The 13804-nt window shown below is 33.4% G+C and overlaps 2 protein-coding genes across 2 annotated transcripts in view; both read left to right on the forward strand.

Annotated features, from left to right (window-relative positions):
* The window catches only part of LOC134707590 (tudor domain-containing protein 5-like), a 71355-nt gene that overhangs the window by 2940 nt on the left and 54611 nt on the right, over positions 1-13804 (forward strand). The window lies entirely within an intron of this gene.
* LOC134707591 (uncharacterized) lies at positions 12-10561 on the forward strand. The gene is made up of 7 exons (XM_063567496.1): positions 12-243; positions 2855-3631; positions 5266-5558; positions 6558-6690; positions 8412-8551; positions 9434-9608; positions 10046-10561. The coding sequence occupies exons 1-7, from the start codon at positions 27-29 to the stop codon at positions 10303-10305; spliced, it is 1995 nt and encodes a 664-aa protein (XP_063423566.1). The 5' UTR covers positions 12-26; the 3' UTR covers positions 10306-10561.

Raw genomic sequence — 13804 nt, forward strand, 5'->3', positions numbered from 1 at the left:
TTTCCTGGACACCGATATGCAACAAAATGTCGTCTGCTAGATTAAGAGTGTCACTATATAAAGTAGATTTAGGTACTTTATATCAAAAATTCCTAGATGAAAAGGTTGAAGATGATAGCTTTAACTTTCTAACGGATGAAGATCTTAAAAGGCTTGGGGTCGAGACAATAGGTGACCGCATACGTCTGAGAGAAAGTATGCGGCATCTGGATGTGCCAGAGTCAAACTTACAGCCTGACCAAGGTACCTTTATCAATTGAAAAGACTCGTATAGCACATCATTTTAAGGGAATTAGTGTTCTCAAACATTTATAAGTTATATATGGTTCGCTACTCACTCCCCAGTACGGACCCATAGAGGGTTAGTAAAATCCATAGGGGGTGAGGCCGAAGTCCGAATACCCTATGGGTTTTATTGCCCCTCTATGGTCCGTAGAGGGTCAGTAGATAACCGTATAAAGAATAAATCGTTCGCTGTACTTCTGCTGCGTTTTGATGAAAAATAATCAATTAATTCATTATTTTCAAAACAAACAATTTAGGTTATGGCAAATACATATTTAGACAAAACAAAAATATTGAAAACTAGACAATATTATCATAGATATAATATAGGGTTATTGCATGAATATTATACAATTACTGTCTTTTGGTGAGGTAAATATGTGGTTTTATTGACTTTTGAAAAACTGATATTCACTGAGGCCAACATATTTACCGAAACAAAAGACAGTAAATGTTTTATTCCATATTCCGAGAGAAATTAATGTTATGGAAAATATTTACCAAAACCAATTGTACACCAAACGGTTTTTTTACCAAAATTATACACGTAAAAGCACGCGACGTTTTGCGCGGTGAATATCCTTTTTTATTCAAAATCCCATTCATATAGAAAAACCTACTAATATTTTATCAATATGGAATAATGGGGAATATTGTCCAGGGTAGAATTTTATATTGCACGAGCATTTTTCTTTACTTGGGTGCGATAGGTAGTGTTTCATTTTGTCATTTATATTAGATTTAAGAAATTTGTATAGATGTGTTTATCATTTTCGTTCAAGTTATTTATTTTGTCATCCATTAGAGTTTGAAAATAGTTAATATAACTTTTTTTTTAATTGGGGTTGAAACTTTTAACGTTTTAGTCTGTTTTAAAGTTTTAGTTTCCTCAATAAGTTGGATGTCAATGTTATATCTTGTGACACATTTTTTTGCAAAAGTATTCCAAAAGTATGTTCCCTTAGTATCTACATTTTAAGTTAATTAAAGGCTTCATTTAAAAGCGAGTTTAGATTTTCATTATTTAATCTAGATAGGTACATCATAGTTTTTTTTTATGAAAGTTTCTAGTCTTAGTTCATTTCTAACAGCTAGGTTTGTTAGCTTCTTTTTGTCCCCAGTACTTGTTAAATAAAATGTGGCTAGTTTTTTGTTCTAAAATAGTTTTATCAATAAAATGAATAGCATCTGGTGTTCAGCTATTTTTGTTAGCTCGGAGTTTAGCTCTATAAAATTGTATATAAGTGTCCATATGTGTAACATATTTCACTATTATATATGTTAGAATAGGTTTGACCGTTTCAAAAAGGTTGTAAGATACTCTCACAGCGGAAGTTGTCCAAAGCCTGATTAGTAAGAATAAATAGCAAATAAAACTTGAAACACAACACAATTTATAGATGAAGTCACCATAAACAGCAGATGTGACGTCATGAAGCCCCTATGAAATTTACTGAACCCAAAGTATCCATAAGGGGTCATCACGTGACGGCTATTAACCATTTAAAACGTGATAATTTACCCGGGGGTACGATCAATCGGATTATTCAGACAGTCAACTGTGTGTTCACCCTCCCCCTTTTCTCCTTTGATATAAAGCGTTCAAATGTATAACAAAATAATTACGCAAGAGACTTTTTAATTTTTTACCGGCCAGTTTAAAGGTGATGGATGGTTTGCGGCTCCTCATCTCTTACCCATGAAAACTTAAAATCTTTTGTACCCCCCCCTCTAAATTTAAGCGAATTAAGACAAATTATCCCCTTCTACAGCAGCCTGAAAAAAATTAAAGGCGACAATAATAATACATGTAAATCTTGTAAATAATAAAAATGTGTCTGTGTAACTAGCATGGTTTTGGTTTGTTCTTCAAAATACCACCAAAGGGCAGTGTCTTGCCTGAATAAGAGCTGCATGATAGTGAAGACGTGCCCTTACTCCAAGATCGATTATGAATAGTAAGAAATCATGAACCTCAAGAAATCTGACCATAATTGACGGTCCTGACACGAAAAAATCAATTGGTATTTATCCGTTTCAGATCCGTTCATCATCCATTTTATCCGTTATACGTCCGGTAGAAGTCCATTTCACATTCGTTCAACATCCGTTAAACCACAGGCAAATGCCGCCAAAGGGCAGTGTCTGGACTGAACATTTTGAGCATGCTCAAAACTTTGAACGGACGTTCAACGGATAAAATGTCCGTTGAACTCCGTTAAGCGTCGGTTTTGTACATGGTACTCGTCCGTTTCGTTTCCGTTTTGTATCCGTTACGTGTCCTTTATACATCCGTTGGAGGTCTGGAAGTTAAATTCACCAACGGACGTCTACCGGACGTTTAACGGATAAAACGGACGATGAACGGATCTGAAACGGATAAATGTCAATTGAAAATTTCGCGTTTATAGAAATGCCAATTATTGGTATTTCAGATTTTTTAAGGTTCATGAAAGGTCAGGATAAATGATCGTTTTCTTGTACCCAAGTAAATTTTTGGTCATAGTTACCTATTCTCAGAATCGAAATAAAGCTGTAAATGTAACAATAATATAATTACTTGTTGTAGAACACCAAGAAAGGAGTTTATCGACCATAGTAAATGAAAGATCAATGCTTTTTAGAAGAGATGGAACTTCCTCAAGTAGAAACAGAAGTAGAAGCAAGCAAACAAAACAGAAAACATGGACAGGAACGTTTGTGTGTCTCTCAAACAGAAAACAGTCAAAAATACCAAAAGGAACAGAAAAAACGATTCTTTTCCGATGCGGTTTAGGTTTAAAACGGATTACTGCCAATCTTAACTTCACTGCTGAACAGTTGTTTAATGCAATAGAAGATATATACCCAAAACTTAAAGGATCAGGAGGCTTTGAATTTCTTAGATGCGGTCAAAACTGTAGAGATCTTCAAGTCATAGACTGCAATTGGTGTCCAGTTGAACTAAGAAACAATATAGGGTCGCAGGCTAAAATATACTTGAGACCAGTTCAGAAAGACCTAGAAACTTCACCATTGCACGAAGAGGTAGAAACCATTCAAAAGGAGACATGTACGTTCTGCAAACAAAACGTAAACCTTCGTGAGTTACGAGATCATATCAAGTCATGCAGGATGTACCGAAATTTTGAGTTGCCTGACATTGACCCTCCTTCACCTCAACCGCTGATTGATATAGAAGAGCCAGAAGACACCAATCTTTCGGTAGGTGTTTCACTTGATATTGGGGCAAGAAACGAGGAGTCGCAGATTGAAATAGATGAGCCAGAAGACGCTATTCCTCCGTTAGGAGTTTCTCTTGGTGTTGGGACAAGAAACGAGGAGCCGCATATTTCAACTGAGACAGGTACTAAAATAATCACTTCAATGGAAGTTATGAATAACATAATTACCATTCTCATCAAAACAGTGTTAATGTCACAGGCACTTGTTTCAGTGATTTTTCGTACGTGTATGGATAGTAGATATTATAAAAAAGAAGATGTGGTATGATTGCCAATGAGACAACTGTCCACAAGAGACCAAAATGATAAAGGCATTAACAGCTATAGGTCACCGCACGACCTTCAACAATGAGCAAAGCCCATACCGCATAGTCATGTTTTTTTTTATTTTATATACAATAGAGATAGTCATTGACAGTAAAACCTCGGGTTTTTTTTTATCACTTTTCGTAAAACCTCGGTTGACCCCCACTAAACAAGCCCCTTCGGCTAAGGTAGCTCCGGTGTCTTCCTCCATCTTGGATTTTGAAGAAGCAGATAACTTTGGTCTACATATTTAATGAAATGTGAAAATTTTGAGAGTTATATGTAATTTATATAAAAGATGTTTAATATCAATATAGAAATTTGTGTGTTTCATCATAATTACAGCTGTAATTTCTTAAAAACTCCTTCTTTGTGTGTTTGATTAGATTTTTATTTCAACTATGCCAAATAAGGAGAGATAACTCAGATAAAGTATTTTTTATAATAGAAAATTATGAATTTACCTATTTTGAAATGTAGCAAGAAAACAAGTTATGTGACCCATTTTTTCTTCTTTTTTTTTTTTATCTGAAAGTATGTTATAAGAGCAATCTTCTCACATGTTATATTAAAGTTCTGAAAGGACGTTTTCTTTTTATAACACAAAATTTATTTTCCATGCATAATCGATACAAAATCTGACAACCTGTAGCGTGACAAAAAGGTCCGTGACCCATACTTTTTAATATATTTTTGGAAAAAGCATGATAAAAACTTCATTTTGACAAGTTATAAAATATTCTTTCAATTCTAATCAAGACGCCCTAGGCACCTTATAATATAATAGTGGAACACTTCGACTTTTATATTTTATGGATCGTTATTATTCAATTGATAGAATGTCTGATGACTGTGATTCATTGGATTTATCAAAACATCTGAAAGTAAGAAATTGTTTATGGAAGAAAATTCTTGCAACGTTTTATGAAGATCATTAGCTTACGTCATACAAATTTACATGTCAAACATCTTACCCCGTGGATTTTTTTTTACATACTTAATTCGCATAGAATTTTTTCAATAAGAAAAAAAAGTCATCAGGTTTAAAGTATTTATGCATTGCAGAAAAGAATATTTCATCTGATGAATATTCTTTTTATATTAAATACACATCTTATAAAGTTTTTTTCGTAGGCAAGACGTTTCAACTAAGGCACTACACATGCGTCAAAAGGCTTCATTAGGGAGGAAATATTTATCAGAAAAATAAATAAGCAGCCTAATCATGCGCCAGTGGAAACACTTAATGATTCTTGTGCATTTTTTTTTAATTTTCGTAGTTTTATTTGGTATTAAAAAAATAAATTTCATGACATATGATTCAGGCTTGTGGGTTGTTCCTCATGGTTCTCCGTCTCCCAACCCCTTAATGTCTCGAAGAGTGATTTAGATTCCCGCTTATGCTCAAAATTTGATTGTCATGTATTTTTTTAGATTATTCTATTTTCAGAATCATCAAGTTTCAATACAGTTTCAACAGAGCAACCATTTGCACAAATAGTGGAAAAAATAATAAAGTTTTGCAAAACCAATGCTATTGTTGATCCTGTAGAAATACTAAGAAAATATCAAGAGGAAATGGTCATAGGGAGAGCCCTCGAGATAGAGGATGTAACCCAGTGTGCTGAAGGGGACACAAATTTCATTCTGATAGACAGATTTAGCCTTCTCCAGACTTCTATTGATGAAATCGGATCAATCTCAGATTTGAGATTAACACTGGAGGTGCAGTTTTACAATGAAGTAAGCTTCACTTGATATTTCTCAGTAGGAAAATACTAAAGGGACAGTCAAGCTCATAAATCGAAAAAATATGACATCCCCATGGCTAAAAAAAAGCCAACAGACAAAAAATAGTACACCAGACACAACATAGAAAACTAAAGACTAAGCAACACCAATCCCACCAAAAAATGGGTGTTATCTTATGTAGTTTATAAGATTTAATTCAATTTGATTTTGTGGTGTTTTAACGCCAGTTTTAAGCAATGCATTTGAGAGATTTCGTAGCGTCCAGTTTCTAATGGTAGAGGTCGAGGAAGCCGGAGTGCCCGGAAATAACCCACCGTCCTACGATAGGAAAACTGACATTCCAAGTCAATTAAGATTGGAGTCGACTGTACCCGCACGAGCGAGGTTCGAACTCACAACCTCAGTGTTGACTGGCTAGTGATTACATAGTAACTACTTTTAAAATAGACCATTCGACCACCGAGGCCTCTTGTTTATAAGATATCTTATATGGAAACTTTATAAGATATCCTAAGTGATTTATGAGATATCTTATTAATATTTGGTTATAGGATATGTCATATAATTTTATTTATAAGATATCTTAAAAACTATATATATACAATATATCTGTAATTTGTGTTTTGCAGAAATAATATAAGCATTGTGTATATAAGTTTGATAAAAACTCAACTTAGAGAAGGTGAACCAATTTTTCTGATAAACATCCATTCACCAGTCACGTTAAATAAACCTAATTTGGAAAATCGGAAACTCCATAGTTTCGCATCTATGTATTTTTACATTTAAGTAGAAATGTAGCCAATGTTCACAAAATGATTATACATGAGTACCTGCACGTCGAAGACATTAAGCATGGAGTTCCCGAAATTTTCAACAGTGCCAAGTGGTCCTGAAGACATTGAAAATGTGCACCTCCTGTTCAGGGCAAATTTGAAAATATTCAATATGAATCTTTCATATAAAATTTTTTATGTTTTCAAAAAATAGGTGGCTTTAGATTATGGAGGCCCCAGAAAAGAATTCTTCAGACTACTGATGCTAGCAATAAAGGAGAAGTATTTCGACAATGGGCTCAGAGATTTATTGGCAGATCAATACCTATTTGTTGGGAAAATATTTGGTAAGCGTAATCCGTTAATCCGTTTGTAACAATTTCAAGTTGTGTACCAATACGAAAACAAACGTGACTGTCATAAACAATTTTCGGTTTTGTTTGATCCATACATGAACTTCATTAATTTTATAACTTTAACCACAAGAAGAGCAATTCTTAACAGGACCATGTCTTTATAAGATTTTAACTTTAGAAATTAAAGTTGCATTTTTTTTACAAATAAAAGTTTTGCAATTTATGATAAGACTTTTTAAGTTTTAACCCGCCAAAGTGGATAATTTGAAGCAATTGCATTTTAGGTTATTTTTATAAAATCAGCAAAAATGATGAAAACACTGTACTAATTATGTTGATGTTGGTACATGATATTGTGTTTCATTATTTAATCTTTGTATTTTACTTTTACGTGACCATGTCCGTAGTAAGCGAAACAGGCGCAATCAAATAAAAACCAGACAGTGTACTTTGTTGTAAAGTTACAGCAGATTTCATTTAGTGTGTATCCAAAGATATTACTAATAGTCCAGTCAAACTAAGATTTAACCTCAAACTAATTGCAACAGAAAATGTTTTAGTTCTAATCTATAGCATTATGCCCTTTATATACACAGAAAAAAGTCCCATAAAATCTAACTTGAGGAAAACTCAAAATCAGCACTTTTAATTTCCTATGGAAATTAACATTGGAAGGGGAGATAACTCTTACAAAAATGAGTCTTTTTTGGTCAGTTTTTGGTTGTTTTTCTTGAAATGTATGTACAGTATGATACTTTGATGGGGTTATAAGTTTGTATTTGACTGAAATATATAATCTTCTGCTCATGAAATGTACAAAACCAAAATGGAATGGGTAGTTTTATTTTTTTCATGCATTTTTCATTAAAGAATTTGCAAATTTGAAGCTTTGTAACCATTTTGAAAAAATAATGTGAAAATTTGGTAATGTTTATATCTGTATATTATATTATTTCAGCAACTTTCTTATCTAAAGAAACTTTAAACCACAAAAAGGAGAATACATGCTTAATTATTTTTATTAAATTTGAGATTCTTTACCTTGACATGTTGAAAAATTCAATAAATGGTCAACTAATGAATAACGAAATCTAGATTATAGCTTGATAAAATATATGAAAACACATTAAGAGTTGTTTATTATACTGTAAAGACCACTAAAAATCAAAAATCAATACATTCTGATGGATAGAAGAGGTAAAGTTATAATTTTGTATCAATTTTTATTGATATTTCTGCCTTTTTTGCAAGAGTTATCTCCCTTTACAATACAAATCTACATAGGAATTTTAAATGGTGATTTTTTTAGTCTTCCTCAAGTTAGATTTTATGGGACTTTTTTCTGTGTATATTTGGGGTATAATGCTAAAGATTTAAACTTTTAAATCTTCTGTTGCAATTACTTTTAGGTTAGGGTCAAAATTATGCTAGATAGACTGGACTATAATATCGTTGGTTAGCTTGCTTGTTAGCTGAACCGTGAAGTCATTGTTCTGTCAGGTAAACAACCCTCCTTTAAGAGTAGACTAGTCCGGCAGATAACCAATCTACCTATCTGTTGGACTAGGCTACTTCGAAAGAATGGTAGTATACCTGACCTGATAATGAGTTCACGGTTCAGCTAACAAGCAAGCTAACTAAAGATACTACCTTTGTCTACATACTCAATGAAATCTGCTGTAAATGTTTTTTTTTATCTTTTCCTTTTCAAGCATTAAGTTCACTTCAAAATGGAAAACTGCCAACTTTTCTTGAATCTGCTGTTGTGGATGAATTGTTCAACAATACTGACAGTAACTCAATATGTATTACAAATCTACGACAAGGAATGGATGCTTTAGGATTTTATACTGTAAGTTGGAATTTTCACTTATACTAGTAGTTTTACTGTCATATTTCAGAAAATAAGTGCAAGTGTTTCGTGATTATGAAATAAATAAGATGTGTATTCTAAAATGTAAAAACGCGTAATTTATTAAATGAAAACTAACTCATTTGTTCAGACATTCAGATGCATTTTGAAGATATGAAACATGTATCAGTTTGCTTTTACAACAACTTGTATTCACGGATGATTGATTCAGTTACATTACCGGTAATAAATTTAAATTTTTGGATCTTCATTATTTTCATCATTTAATCAAGTGAAAGTTTCTATCTGTCTTTTATTGTTTAAACAAAATGTGTCGAAATGGCACGAATGACCCCGTCTCAAAAAGTTGAAAAATTTGCGATTTCAATAACACAGGTAGACACAAACATGATGGTAGTCTAACATATTAAAACTCAGCTTTATATCTGAAAGCGTTTGGGGGAAAAAAAAATCCGTATAACTGTGATTTCAACAAGTTATCAAAGTTCAAAGCCCGTAATGTCGGCAACGATTAGCAATGCAGAACATAACTTAAACTTAATCTGTATCTCATCATTGTTAACTCACATGCGAAAAATCAGGGCAATATCTGAAAGCGTTTAGAAAAAACTGATAAAAACATTATTTGCTTGCCTTTCAAGGGTAATTACTCTTACAAGGAGTTGTCCAACAAGTTTGACCCAAAGCACACTTTATCATAAGGATAATATATGCTATCGGAAGTTTCTTTCTATCTACATGTATCAGAGTTTTAAAAAAGGTCATAATTTTTCACCTTTCAAGGGCAATAACTCTATCAAGGAGTTGTCCATACTAACTTCTTATATCTAATGACTACCCTTTACTTTTGTTTATTGATAGATTTGCAAGGCATTACCGAGTCTAGTGTTTTTATTTCAAAACAACACGCCTGCATTAACCATGAGAGGGATTCTACATGTGTTGAAAGCCCAGTTTAGTGAAGAAGGCAGTAATGCCTATTCTTTTGAAAAGCTGGTATATGGAGCCTTTGTGAGATATCTAAGAGAAGTTGGAAGTGAGTACAATGTAGACTAAACCAAGTACTTATATAATATATTTTGCATCTCTTGAACAGTTGTTCTCTCTCACTTTTTTCTCTGCTATATTACAATACATGGTTAGAGATTTTGTGTAAAGCTCGATAATTTTGAATTGTAATTTATGGTACACGTAGTTCTAGTATAATATATCGATCCTTATTTTTATCTCCCTGTGATTTCAAGTCAGTGTCAGATGTATTATAACCCAGTGGTGGAAGTGACATTGTAATATTTTCCATACCGTACTGTATAGATCTCAGAGAGCATTTACACCAAACAATATATCTTAAATGTCCAGGTTAAGTTTTCAGTAAGATATTATACAATACGTGTATATTATATTTGAAATAGGCTTGTTTCTTGGTGTTTGTTTGTGTTTTTAAATTATAATTGTCTAATTGTCTCATTTAAGGTGGACGAAGAAGTGCTGTACTCCTGGAAAGTGTTCTACAGTTTGTCACTGGAGCGACCGAGGAGCCTGTTTTGGGTTTTAAAATCCATCCTTCTATTACCTTCTATGAAGTGGAGACAACATTTTTACCAACAGCGAACACGTGTATTAGTAGTTTGGGACTTCCTAGGCCATCTTACAATACTGGATTACCAGAGGATGCAGAATTGTTCGAAACCTATGACTACGCTTTTACAAGCACATTTTATGGCTTGAAGTAGGCAAAACACTTACTTGTTCTTCTGGTATTGAAACAGTTTTAATTTTATATCATTATTCAACCTGGAAGAAATAAGATTTACAAGTATTGATTATAATTGGTCTTTTGCTTAATTTTATGTTTCTAAATACAGAGTAGTATGCTTATAATTATTGTAATTTTGACATAGTCCTTTCCAACCAGATTAAAAGAGGTCTTAAAACACAGCTCTGGCAATCCACCATTTTATTTTGTGCTCTTAAGACCTTTAAATGGATCATCGATGAGTCATTTAATTTGATACAGCAAATATAATAGTTTACAATTCATAATTACGACTTTATGATTGCAAACGCCTTCAGATATACATCAATACCATGATCGTGTGACCTCCAGTTTAATGGACAGTTCTGGCGTAATGTTTGAAGTTTATCGTTGGGTACAGAAACTGAAGAAGACAACAATTTTACCCCTTGTGTACCCTGGCCATTTTCTTGTTCATCGGGGTTATCGTCAGTTACTAATTCATTACTGTCAGGTAGGGGCGGTGATTCATCAACAGTGTTGTTCATCACACTTGTGGTAAACATCTGCATAGGTGTTTTACGGACAGTTCTGATACGATGGTTCGCCCAAGCAGTTTTCCAAATTCCAAGTTTTTCATTTACTTTGTGCAAATACACATGGTGCAGTGCATACATATTAAGTTCATCTAAAGGATCTAATACTCCGATGTCTTCCATATAATAAAATAAATCATAATAGTATGACAAAACTCCAGCATAAACATCTCGCCAGAGACGCTCTATGCGCTGGTTATGAACACTTTTTCCAGTTATCATGCTACCTCTTCCTGAACCTCTGTTTTTTATCATGTAATCTGCAATTAAAGTGTTCTCTCTACCCATATCTGAACGGACTCTGGATGGAAGTCCATATGTACTAACGCCTCTCACAAAGCAATTTAATAAAGTCTCTGCTTTGTTATTATCAACACACTCAAGAAAAGTAATCAAACGACTGAATCCATCGATACCACCAGCTATTATCATATTCCATCGTATAAGCTTGTGGTTCGTGTCTACATGCCACAAAGTATTTGGAGATTGCACACTGTAGGTTCTCCTATGTAACCGTCCCTTTTTTCTTTCTAGAATACCTTTTCTGTCTACACGGTACATGCTGTCTCTGAGTCTGTATCTTTGAATCTAGAATTGATTATTAAAATAATCTTATAAGTTATACCTCAAGTTATTCGCGGATGTGTTCTAGTAAATTAATGATATAAAATGTTTTGTTGTCTATATACATATAAATAAAAAATCATTAATGTATATATGTACACGAATGTGGAAGAAAATCTCAAGAACGTTAGCCAAAAAAGGATCGATAACTCTGCATGGATGATAAAACATTTTTAAGCGGGAAAATACGAATGCCTTCTCAAATTCATGCTATTAGAAAAGAAATCAAAATATTACAGAAGAGTATGATCCACCATGTTCTTACACTTCACTATAATTAATATAGTAGAATAAAATGATATACAAATGCATGAAAATGATATATACAAGTATTAACATGATTAATGTAATATAGAACAGATCTATCATGCTATGGAGGGGTATTTGTGAAAAATTCCAGTCGAGGGACTGTGAAATTTCCCAAGCCGCTAGGTATCTGTTTATTTACACCGAATGAGTTTTTATTGAAACTGTTTGTATATAATAGAGAAATCGTAGTCCCGCGGGAATTACTACATGAACTTACATACGCGTTAGTGCTTTTTGTAACCTCAAGGTATCTAAGTGTGAAAGTCATTGTTATTCCATCTTTAAATCGTACATTTGTATAGACGTCTTTTTCCCCACTTTATATCTGAGATTTTCTTTTTAAAGGTTTTCGGTTTAACTCAATCAATAGGGCTTAACCACGTTGTCTATAAAATGTTATTTGCCGCAAATTCAACAGCAGTGGTGAAAAACGTTAAAATTCTTTTGAAATGAGGAAAAAATATAAGAATATGCAAAAATACACAGGCTATCAACCAATCAAAATTTAGCATTCTTATATAAGGTGCAATTAATAACAATCAACCAGTATACTGATTTGTATCACTTCATATTAATAATCATTGTGGTGAGGTTAAATTTCCTGTCATTAATTCATCATCCATGCACGAACTTGTCCCATAAATAATCATATCTGTACATTTACCTCACTTTCGGGTTTATAGATGTGATTTTTTTTTCTGAAACAAGTGCTTTTCGGACCATCCTCAAGAACTTGCGGTTATCCGATGTTCAGTACTTCAGTAATTTGATTATAGTTCGTTATTACGTTCTTACTTGTGTTGAACTTTTACATCACTGTCTCATGTGTTGGGGAGGGATGAGATTCCCGCGCTAACATGTCTAACCGTGTCGTATATTCTAAATATATGATAATGTGTCAGTCTCAAATCAGGAGCCTGCAATTCATTGGTTGTCGTTTTTTGATGTGTTACATATTTGTTTTTCATTTAATTTTTTTATTACTAATAAGGCCTTAGTTCATTCGTTTTAATTGTTTTATAGATGAATTGCAGTATGGGTTGTGCTCATTGTTGAAGGCCGTAAGGTGACCTATAGTTGTTAATTTCTGTGTCATTTTGGTCACTCAGTGTGGAGAGTTGTCTCATTGCATTCATACCAAATCTTTGTTTTTACATTGACCATTTGGTATATGGCCGTGCTTTAAGCGACACGTACATATAGGTCATACTGGTACCGTTAATTTTATTACTACCACTGGGTCGATGCATCTGCTGGTGGACTTTTAGTCCCCAAGGGTATCACCAGCCTAGTGGCCAGTACTTCGGTACTGCCATGAAAATACGGATTTTTTGTGTTATTAAAATTTGCTGTTACAAATATTAGAAATTATTATAAATTAAGGAATGTATCTCCCTCATGCAAAGCTCTGATTCCTTTCACGGATTTGGCTATACTTTTTGGACCTTTTGGATTATAGCTCTTCATCTTTTATATAAGCTCTGGATTTTAAATATTATGGCCACGAGCATCACTGAAGAGACATGTATTGTCGAAATGCGCATCTGGTGCAAGAACATTGGTACCGTTAATTTTATTAACTATTTTAAAGAAATCAAATCGTTAACTGATAATGGGTGCCATAGGTGGTTCACCGGAATTTTCTTAGAGATAGGAAACTAAGGGTGTTACTTAAACAGAAAAGGGGAGTGTCAAATATTTCATGTATATTTTGAACAAAGAGAGGAATACCTCGGCAGCCTTTGCCAAATCAAAACAATGTACCTTCGGACTTTGTGTTTCGAATTGTAGTTACCTTTTCATACTTAGTATTTATTCTAATTCAAGCTCCATGTGATGCAAGAAAATACTGAGTATCTTGGAGCAAGGCTATTTTCTTCTTTTCGGGGGGAGGGGGACTCCTAGCAAATAACATGTTTATTATGGCATTGTAGAGATTTTCTGATTAAATAAATAAAGTTGCCGATC

The sequence above is a fragment of the Mytilus trossulus genome, chromosome 2 (assembly GCF_036588685.1).
Source record: "Mytilus trossulus isolate FHL-02 chromosome 2, PNRI_Mtr1.1.1.hap1, whole genome shotgun sequence".
Taxonomy (NCBI): domain Eukaryota; kingdom Metazoa; phylum Mollusca; class Bivalvia; order Mytilida; family Mytilidae; genus Mytilus; species Mytilus trossulus.